The following is a 10813-nucleotide window of genomic DNA, read 5'->3' on the forward strand; positions in this document are numbered from 1 at the left end:
AATCAGATTGTAAGTTTCTTGACGGAGACAGCACCTTGGCTCAGATCCTCAAAGGTTTTTAGGAGCCTAACGGTCATTGAAATCATTGAGAGTTAGGCACCTAAATATCTTTGAGGATCTGGCCCTTATTTTCTCTGTTTCTGAAGCACCATGCACACCTGGTGTCAATAACACTAATCATGCTCCACTATCAATCCACTTTTTTCCTGTCATCTGGAGCTGTAACCCACAGGGGATGCCTTTACTACAATAACGATGCTCCCATATTAATATTTTTTTACAATCCATCTAGGATTCTCGGCCCGTCTTCTATAAAATATCAGATGCAGCAAGACTATGGATTCTGGGTGCATGCTCAGAAAGGAAACAACCTTGCAGCAAAGGGATCAAAGTGGAAAAAAAAATCTGACAAGGTGCTGAAGGCTGAAGAAAACTAACAAGTGTTGGTGTGAGTTGCTGAGCCAGGTAGGAGGAGATGAGCACAGAGCTGGATAAAGGTATGAGGTGAACAGCAATGAGTTTTGTACATCTGCACAAGTACAGCCACACATGAACGGAAGCTGATTCAGATGATAAACCCTGATCCAGGTGGACATATGGCCCTTAAAATGGTACTGCCAATCCCTCAGGACCAAAAATGAATTTCTACATAAGTGCTAGTTAAGCAAGTTACAACTGGCTGGATGTCGGCTAATAGTTTCATGATCAGAATGGAGGAAAGTGTTTTCTCTCTTTGGGTCAGAGCCCTTTTATTAGGATCCCGCTTTTCTATTGTAGTATTTGTATTACCATAGTGCCTAGGGGCCCCACTCATAGACCTGGGCACATTGTGCTAGGGGCTGTACAAACAGAACAAACCCCTGGTCCCTGACCCAGAGAGTTTATCCATGGTCATCTCCCTCCTTCCTGGATTTAGCATGTTTTCCCAACACAGAGATACACAACTCCAGAAGGTTCTATGAAGAACACAATTCTCATCTCACATGCAAGCTGCGCTGGAGAAGCAGCTAATCTTACCCAACATCAGTTGTGTATTTGAAATCAGAGATGTAGGCCACTTGAAGGAAACTATTCTATTCAGAAAAACAACAAGGAGTCTGGTGGACCTTAAAGACTAACAGATTTATTTGGGCATAAGCTTTTGTGGGTAAAAAAACCTCACTTCTTTGGATGCATCTTTAAGGTGCCACTGAACTCCTTGTTGTTTTTGCGGATACAGAGTAACACGGCTACCCCCTGGCACTATTCTATTCAAGTTCTTATACAGTGCCCATCACTGTAGTAATGCAGGGCCATTTTGGTTCAGCTTATGCTCAAAACCTGAGCTGAATATCTGGGTTTGAAAATGACAAGACAATAAAGCTCTACTCTCAGCTCCCAAACATTTCCTCTAAAAGTTCTGTATTTGATTTACCACCAAGTCTTAAAAATAACACACACCCCCCCAGCAGAATCTTGTATTACTTCCTTCAACAAGGAACTAAAAGGAATATTCCCACCAGCCCTGATCATTTCTGTCTAGAAGGAAAGACCAATAATGTGCTGCATTGAAACAGAAAAAGGTGTCCTGTCTTTTAAAAGTAAATATAATAATAAGAAATATGCACTGTTAGCGGTGGAATCTAACAAATCAGGCCAGCCCAGGAGAGCAGAGGTTTTCTATTTTGTTTCTTTTACAACTGTTATTATTTTGGGCTGTGTCAAAACAGAAGCAGTGCATGTGTGGTCTGACACCGAAGGATCTCACACTCCAGAGACATTCCTGAGAATACATACAGGAGCCACGAAACAGGCGGGGCTCCCTTTCAAACAGCAATCTATAGCCCATTGCAACCTGAGTTATTTATCACCATTACAGCTAAGCCCCACTGGTAAAAGGCTGATCAATATTAATCTGAAGAATAACAGATCAGCTAGAGGGGCTGCAGCAGGAGCTTTTTTTCTTATTAAGGTGCCAGGGATCCTGCCAGCCGCGCTGGGATTTCCCGTGACCGAGGAGGATAGGGAAGGAGGGTAAATCAATGTCCGGCCGCTGCGAGTTTGGTCGTCCCAGGCAAACTCCAGATCCCAGTGAGTTTCCCCCACGCGGGCAGGTCGTTCGGTGGCGCCTCGCCCTTAAAGACACAGCTTGTTCCCAAACCCACCAGCAGCCCCGGCGGGTCCCAGCCACCGGCTCCCGCCCCTGCACGGCGGCCAGCCGGCTGCCGGGCCCCATTCGGCGGCCGGGGGAGCCCAGCTCCCAGGCCCGGGCCCAGCGGGGTGTGCGCGGGAGCGGGAGCGCAAAGGGAAAAGGCGAGCGGTCTCTTTAAATGCTGGGGGCTGAGCTCTCGCCGGGGAGTCCACAGCCGGATCTAGAATCCCTCCCCCCCCACCTCGCTCCGGCTCCAGCGCTTGTTGCTCAGCCCGGCTGCCGGGGAGCGCAGCCTGCGGCTGGCCAGTGCGCTGCGGGCGGCGGCGGCCAGGTGAGAGCGGGGCGGGGGGAAGGAGACATGAGCCGGCGCCACGCCTCGCCCAGCGCTAGGAGCAAGGCGGCTGCCGTCCCAGCCAGCTGGCCCTAGCCCCGCGCCCGGGGAGCAGCCGAGCCCTTCTCAGCGCGGTAAGTTTCCGGGCGCCCAGGTGGAAGAGGAGGAGGAGGAGCCGGCGGGAGGGCTCAGGTGCGGGCAGGCGCACCTGGCCGGGCTGCGGCTGGCGGAGGAGGGTGAGCGGGGGCAGCCCCTCCCGCAGCGCGGGGATCTGAGCCGGGCTGGGGCTGCAAAGCCAAACATTGCCCCCGCTTCCCTCCTCCTCCTCCTCCCCCCCGGGTCCTGGCGGAGCAGCTCCCGGCAGCCTCCAACAGGTGGGATTGCACCGCCCCGGCCGGGCCCCCTCCCGCCCGGCCAACAGGTGGAAATGCGAGTCGCACCCTCCCTTGCTAGTGCGGCTCCCGCTAACAGGTGGCCCTGCCCGCTCCCGTGCGTGCCCCTGCCCGCCCCGCTCCCTGCTGCTGCTGCAGCAGCCTGGCGCTGCCCGCAAAGTCCGGCTCGCGCCTCCTCTGCCCCTAACCCGCTCCCGGGGGCTGCGCCGCGCGCGCCCCTGCCTTTGTCTCTGCCGAGGGACGGCAGGAATCCGATCGGCCGGTGGCCCTGATCCCCTTCGCCTCGTGCCCCCTCTACGCTTAGCAAGCGGAACTGCAGCGTGTCCCCGGGGGCCGCCCGGCTCTGCCGCCTTTGCATTGCACCGCCCCCCCCCCCCCCCGGTGCACGAAGCAAAGGGATCAGCGCTCACACCCAGCCTCCTCGCTCCCGAGGGAGCAGAGTGTGTATTCCCGTCTTTGCTCTCAGAGCGATGGCCAGGGAGACACAGGCGTTACCAAAGCGGGGGAAAGACCTTACTAGTTCTGCCACTGCACTGCGAAGATCACCGCCAGGGCAGTAAAGTCTGAGGGAGGTGGGGCAGCCCCGTCTCCTTCATCCTTACTCGCTCCCTATTCCTGTGCCTGTTGCTGATGGCTGCATATTGCTTATGGTTGCAGTGGGCATGGGGAACCAGGTGGAGAAACTGACCCACTTAAGCTACAAGGAAGTTCCCACGGCCGACCCGACAGGCATGGACAGAGACGAGGGTCCCAGGATCGGGGTGTCCTACATTTTTTCCAGTGACGATGATGAGCTGGAGCAGCAGCAGCAGCAGGACTCAGTGGCTCAGGATATGGGAGGCGAGCAACCCGCACCGCAGCCCTATGACCCTCGTTTGCAGGAGGTGGAGTGTTCGGTTTATTATCGGGATGAGTGTATCTACCAGAAGAGCTTCGCTGGGGATGATACCGCACCGGACGAGAGGGATGGAGGAGGTGGGGGGCAGCTGAGCACTTATACCCCAGAGAACCTGCTGAACAGATGTAAACCAGGTGACCTGGTGGAGTTTGTGTGCCAGGCCCAGTACCCACACTGGGCAGTGTACGTTGGCGATTTTCAGGTAGTGCACCTGCATCGGCTGGAGGTGGTGAACAGCTTCCTGACTGATGCCAGCCAGGGCAGGAGAGGTCGCATTGCCAACTATTTGTACCGTTACAAGCCCCTGAGCCCGGCCACGGTGGTGCGGAATGCCCTGGAGCAGGTGGGCTGCAAGGATCGGGAGCTGAGCTGGAGGAACTCTGAGTGCTTTGCTGCCTGGTGCCGCTATGGGAAACGGGAGTTTAAAATTGGCGGGGAGCTCCGCATAGGCAAGCAGCCCTACCGGTTGCAGATCCGGCTGGGGGACAAACGCAGCCACACACTGGAATTCCAGAGCCTGGAGGATCTGATCATGGAGAAGAGGAGGAATGACCAGATTGGTAGAGCTGCTGTGATCCAGGAGCTCTCCAGCCATCTGCAAGCTGCAGAGGAGGAAGAGGAGGAGGATGATCCAGGTCCCCAGACTGCTGCTGAGTAGCAACAGCAGCACCATCATGCTGCTTGGGCTGGGTGATGGGGATTAAAACTGAAGGCTGCGAAATTGAGCTGTTATAAGCCCTCTGGGCTGCTTCAGTGCAGCTTCATTCCAATCACATGTGAAAGGAAGGGGGAAAGCTGATTAAGTGTCTGCGCTTTAGTACTTAACTCCTTCAGTGCTTGGTAAATCTCTGACTTATTTGTAGAGGATAAAACTCGGGGAGATTCCACCCCCCCCCCATGTATTACCTTCATCCCCAAACCATCAGCCCCTTGCCGGCCAGCAGGTATGGATCTGACACGGTGCTGAGTTCTTTCAGTTTCTATTGAGTTCAGTGGGAGATGAGGGCATTCAGCACCATTAAGAAGGAGCCAGCACCTCGTAGGATAGGGCCCTGTAGCTCTCAAGTGCATGACTGACTGTCCTAGCTGGGAAATTCATTTCCCCCCACCCCCTTCCCTTGTCTCCTCTCCATGTAGTTATCTTGTGGTTCCTGTTAGCATTACAGCAAGCTATTTACCTTAGTCTGCCGGTGCCAGACCTTTGTGGCTTCACACCCAACCCCCAGTCCTCCAAAGGATTTAAGGGATAATTCCCGGCTAACTTTGTGAAACAGGGTTTGACATGCACAGTGTCAAACCCTTAATTAAAGTAACTTGCAGACTGGCTGGGGGAATCCCTGCCTGCCTGTTTGTGTGTGGCTTCCTTTTATGTACAGTGGGCTAAGTTGTCCTGATGGGGGTAGGATATGGCCTGAAGTGGAGGTTTGCTGTGATCAAGATTGCTGTCTATGCATTGTAATCTACTGAAACCTGTCACTGACACCAGGCTTCACTGCATCAGCATTCATTAGAGGGCTTGATCCTGCTTTCACCGAAGTCAATTGCAAAGTCCCCATTGACTTCTGCGGTGCAGGATTGGGCCCTATAAGCAGCTTCTTTGTATGTTTTTAGTGTGTTTGGGTGAGCTAGGGATAAGTTAACCCTGGCAGGGGTGGTCTAGCATTTTGGCTAAGCCCTACCAGAGGTGGGAGCCTCTGGCCAGTATCAGCACTGCGTCAGTCTTGGTTTAAGGCTATAGTACAAATAGCACTTTGATTTGTTTGCTTAAACACTTAAACACAGGGAATAAAGCAACGTCTTGAATCCCACTGCCTGGAATATGTGGGCTAGTGATTAACTGGTAAAATTCCTAGTGGTAGGGGTCAGGAGAAGTTGCACACTGTCTTTGCACCATCGTAAACAGTGCTGTAACAGGAAGTGATTGGGGGGGGGAGGGATGCTGGGGGAGAAGACCAGTATAGAGGGGAAGGAAATACATTCCCTGACTGGGAAGTTATTGAAAATTCAAAGCTGGGGAAATTCTTGGTGTTCTCTCACTACAAATAAATCCCTAATGAAGAGTAAGTTCAAGGTTGTGCTTTGTTTTTGGTGGGTTTTCCTGGTAAGTTGCTGAGCGATGTCACTAGAGAAGGAAAGAGGGAGTAGTCATTCTCCTTGTGTGATCCGTCTCATGAAGGTTGCTCGAGTACTGTACTCCAATCAACGGATGCATTTGCAGGAGGGCAAGGTGCTACATGTATCTAATATTACCTACCAAAGTAGCAACTCTTTTTGAAATGGATCACTTTTCCCCTAGTCTGCAATGCCCGGTAATACCAGATCATCATGGATTCTTAATCTCTTCAGTGTATATTTTCCTCTGGACTGTTAATATAAACTTCCCTACCCTTTAAAACACAATAGCAACGAAGCTAACCTGAGGATGAGCTAGTTCATTTAAATAGTGGAAATCAATATTTTAAAGTAAACACGCAGTGTAATTAAGCAGTGTATTAAAATGACTCTGTTTTCCCTGCAGTTGTTTACTTTACTGCTTGCAGCATAATTCTACTCTACAATCTCTTTTTTTTTTTAAGATTAGGGCGAGAAACCAGTCAATGATAAATAAGCAGATACCTAACCTTGGAATAATTAAGACTATATGAAGCAGCTTTCATGTGTATGAACGGAACCTAAGCTCCAAATAGACTTCCATTGTTGTGAATCTTAAGTGGACAATGCAGAGAAGGGTTTCTTTTGTTTCTCTCCCCCCCGCCCTTAGAAAAATTTTGTTCATTATTGGGGGGAGGATCAACTTATGGGGTTACACACTTAAAACCCATTGTACCTTTTCCCTTAATACTTTATATGCTTTAATTTTAGGATGTGGAATTCTTGGCTCCTACGGAGAATTTGTTAAAACAAAGCTCCTTTAGAATGTTGTAGCTCAGGCTTTTGTACTGATGAAATCTTTCCTCAATATGCAGTTGAGTCATACTCCAGTTACTGTGATCGTTAAACAAACATGCAATGTTGCTCAAGAAGCATGAGAACTATCCATAGCTGAACTGTGATTAGGTTAACATGTGGCTATTTCACTGTTCAGCCACCTTTTAACTGTTTAAGATTGCAACTGATGTATTTCTAAACACAATGCAGGAGAGCTTCTCTGTATATCAGCTATTCTGAATAGGAAAAGACAGATCACCTAGACCATGAATAAATGTTTAGCTATTGTTCCTAGTCCTGAAATTTTGTACAGAACAAAGTTTATTCACAATGTAATATATATGTATGTAAAATAATATTTTCTTACAAATATTTTTGAAAGTTAAAAATAATTCCATCATGAGACTCTTACATTTTTGAAAGTAAGTTGTTATGCACATTATTCTGATGTCCTCTGAATGGATTTATTTTTGTCATTAGTGATCTAAAGAAGTTTCTAGGTCCTACAGGATGGAAAGTGCTGTAGATGTCAAACATTTTGTATCGGAAAGGTACTAAACTGGGTGTGTGTTTTGTGAAAATGTTTTCCCCTTATGTTTGACACATCAGAACGAACGCTCAAACCTCTCTTCCTTCTTCTCAGACATTTAGTCTGTTTTATTTATAAAAACAAGACAAAAGCTGAGAACTGAGAGCAAAGCCTGTTAAGATCTACCTGAAACTATTTTGTTGTCTCATGTAGTTATTAATGCACACCTCTACCTAGCACACAGCTTGGTACAAATCCACACACAGGCAGAGATATTGTGAATCAAGCTTGAGATGTAGTGGTAGAGCTGAGCAGGGAAGCTTCCCTAATAGTCAAACATACTAGAGTATTCCTTATCTGCTACTTTTCACCTTCTTTCTTGAGTTCAGTGATGCTTATGCTGTGAAATATAGGACATCCCATGTATTCTCTTTGCTTGGCATTAAAACATGCAGCTAGAGAATGGGTGTAATTGGAATACATAAATGTGACCTGCAAATGATTTTTAAGAGGGGATTTATACTCTCTCCGGCTGCTTCATAATATGTGAAGAATGAAAGTTTTGTGTTAAAGCTTTTGCTGCTTCTGCTTTTCCTTACTAAGATCAGCAAGGTCAAGTCTGCTTTTCCTGGGTAGTATTAGAGGATTGCTTTGGAAAGGGCTGGGTCACATGTGTATTAAGATCAGTCACCCCTTTGACTGGGATGTCTGTTGAATCTTTAACTTAGATATCTTTTCTCCCAACTGTTGACTAGGCAATGTTATTAAATAGATGCTAACTAGCACAAGCGAACCAGGTTTAAGCAGGCCAGAAGTTCACAGCAGGAGAAGTAATGTAGTTACTCAGCTTTCAGTCTCCTGTGACTTTTTTCCATTTGCCACAGAGTCTTCCAGGGTAAACTAGACCGGACTTTCTAGTGTTTATATTTAAAACCAAAAACAGGAAAACACTTTTGTTCAAGCCTTTCAGGCCTTTGTTATACAGCAAAGAGAAGGGAACAAAATGAATCCCACTTCTATTTTTCTTTTGCAGGTTACATTTAAAATATAGAAAATGCAGGCCTGATCCTTCTACTGAGCTGCATTAAGGGCCTTAACCGTGCACCTAATGTTTAGCTCATTAATAGGCTCGCTTGAAATCATTCAACCCTTAAATTCCTTGCTGAATCTCAGGGCTTGCTGTCCACACTTTGACCCACAGTGGGAGGGGAGCCCTAAGGCTGATGATCTGTTTAGGGATGGGAGGGGGAAGCAAGGGGAAAAAGTCCCATTGAGGGGCATTTTAAAGGGGGAATTTTGCCCAAAGAAGGTGCTGGGGAATCAGGATCATACTGCACAGAATGGACAAAATTCTGCCCGCAGTTGCATCCTGAAATCTGTGGATGGCACAGGTTCAGCAGAGGGCAGCAGCCTGCCCAGCAACTTACAGTTGTAAATTAGAGTGTTAAAATTGCAGAATATCTTCCAAACTCTTCTGTCTGGTCATGTTAGAACCTTCTCTTTGCATTTTGAATACTGAAGTTAACAGACTTCTTTTTTTTTTTTTTAAAGCCTTTTGATCCTGCAAGCACTTAATCATGTATGTGAATTTACTCACATTGAGTAGTCCCATTGCCACTGAGGGAACTACTCTTGAGAGGATCATTATGCCTATAAGTCTACTCTAGGCTCCAGAAGTGTAAATGTGACTCCAGTTAGGAAATGCAGATGAGCCATCTATTTCTCCAGACTGTCAGTGTGTTTGATGCAAATAACTTTTTTTTTTCTTGGAAAAGGCCTAATAAAACCTCCAACTATTGCTTGATTAAGTTGTTCTAAAAACATGATTTAAACAGTTACCTTCCATTAGGAAGGGAAATAAACACACTTAGACCTATTTCAGGCTACCCATTCCTGATTCTCTTTGAGGGCAAAGTATTGATTACAGCAACTCTTCAGAAGTTCGGTCAGGAAGAGTGATGGTCTGCTTGGTTTAAAAATATATATATATTAGCAATTTCAGAAACTATATTTTCTTACCTGGAAAAAAAATATTTTCTTCAGAGTGAAAGAATCCAGACAGTGGATCTGAACTCCCAGCTATACACAACAGTTTTGTATAAATGAAACACAATGTGTCTTTTTTTTTTTATATAGTGTTCAGATTTAATTTCAATGTTTTGTTTCAGTACTAAAATAGGTAACAGATTGGAATAAATTTCTCCCAGTAAGATGAAACTTTAAATGTGAAAGATTTTTGGTCTTTATGAAAAACTTGTCCCTGGTGCATGTGAGCTTTGTTTGTCAGGTGCTTTGCCACCTGTGCTTTTTGACAATTAGCTGCACCAACCATAATTATTACAGCCATGTGGGAACAAATATTTTTTGAAAGCAGAATTTTAATTTTATATGAAAGATCAGCTATGAAAAATTAAGTAATTGTAGGGAATTGCATAATTTCTAAATGCAGTTTCTTATTCTTAAAGGAATCTACTGTATCACTTATGTACTTTTGTTGAATCAAACAGTCTTATTAACTGAAGTGCAGTGAAAAATCTGATGATGTCACATCACTGCTGAATAGTTTTTATGCTATTAAAACCACAGACTTGCTTGTAAATTAAAAAAAAAAATCAGGGTAACTTCAAACATCAGTGGTCCAGACAATTCTTTTCCATTAATGTTGAATTAGAAGTTCTCTCTACACATACCTGAAGTTTTTATTTAACATTGCAACACTCCATGAAATCATCACAATAACAAGTGTAATCGCAAAGTGATTTTTTTTCCCTCCATGAGCAGTCTCTTGTCAGTAAATGTTGAATTGTTAGTGCTAATATCACTTCTTTTCCTGAGAAAGAAGTACAGACTCCTGATTGTACCATTTCCTTCAAAATGAAGGGTATTGCATAGTAACTAAAATGAAATAAAAAATTTATAATATCTTTCAAAATCTCTTCCTTATTTGAACTATATTTGTTTCCTCTTGCTTGTTTGGGAAATTGTTGTGATCTCTCTCTCAAAGTGGATGTAGCTGGTACAAAACACTTGACAATCCAGATGCCTCTAGATTTCAGATAGAAATCAAACCACCCTTGGTCACGCTCTGGGGCTGAGGGAGAGAAGAGCATTCTCTAGATAGACCAACTGAGGGATCCGGCCCTAATTGTGACTCCACTGAATCTGAGGATCTGGCCCATAATCTAATTCTAAAGGTGGCAATGACATCAGCAGAAGATCATATATTTCTTGACACCCATGCATGTCCTGGCTGCCAATAGCTGTGAGAGTGAGAAATGGGAGCATATAGGCACTTCCTGAGAGTTTACATGAAATTGTCACACTAATTGAACATGTCATGTCATGGATTTTGAAATTTTGGAGACCTTATGGGATCTGTATTCTTCCCTCCAGTAAGAGTTCAGATCAGGAACAAAAAGTTTAATAGTGAAGGTTATGAGGACTATGCATAATAATAAGCCTTGATATCCCTACGGTGAAGTTCTTATTACAATTTGTCATGTCCTCCACTGCACACGCTACTAAAAAATTATCCAAGTAGTCAAATGTACTTGTTCCTGGTGTCCAGTGCCTGGCTTGAAAGAGTTCTTTTTGTCTCGCACAA

General features: G+C 45.9%; 1 protein-coding gene across 3 annotated transcripts; it reads left to right on the plus strand.

Annotated features, from left to right (window-relative positions):
* The first annotated feature begins 1945 nt into the window (after positions 1-1945).
* On the plus strand, positions 1946-10131 carry LRATD2 (LRAT domain containing 2). Of its 3 annotated transcripts, none has more exons than XM_045007586.1 (2): positions 1946-2070; positions 3512-10131. In XM_045007586.1, the coding sequence occupies exons 1-2, from the start codon at positions 2022-2024 to the stop codon at positions 4408-4410; spliced, it is 948 nt and encodes a 315-aa protein (XP_044863521.1). In that variant the 5' UTR covers positions 1946-2021; the 3' UTR covers positions 4411-10131. The 3 variants fall into 3 exon arrangements, with proteins under 3 accessions (XP_044863521.1, XP_044863522.1, XP_044863523.1); XM_045007587.1 differs by lacking the exon at positions 1946-2070 and adding an exon at positions 2347-2596; XM_045007588.1 differs by lacking the exon at positions 1946-2070 and adding an exon at positions 2352-2462.
* The last annotated feature ends 682 nt before the right edge of the window (positions 10132-10813 follow it).

The sequence above is a fragment of the Mauremys mutica genome, chromosome 2 (genome assembly GCF_020497125.1).
Source record: "Mauremys mutica isolate MM-2020 ecotype Southern chromosome 2, ASM2049712v1, whole genome shotgun sequence".
In the NCBI taxonomy this organism is placed as follows: Eukaryota; Metazoa; Chordata; order Testudines; family Geoemydidae; genus Mauremys; species Mauremys mutica.

Coding starts and splice junctions, on each gene's coding strand:
- LRATD2 (XM_045007586.1), top strand. CDS start 2,022: ATGTCCGGCCGCTGCGAGTTTGGTCGTCCCAGGCAAACTCCAGATCCC. Junction 2,071..3,511: donor CAGGCAAACTCCAGATCCCA/GTGAGTTTCCCC, acceptor TTATGGTTGCAG/TGGGCATGGGGAACCAGGTG.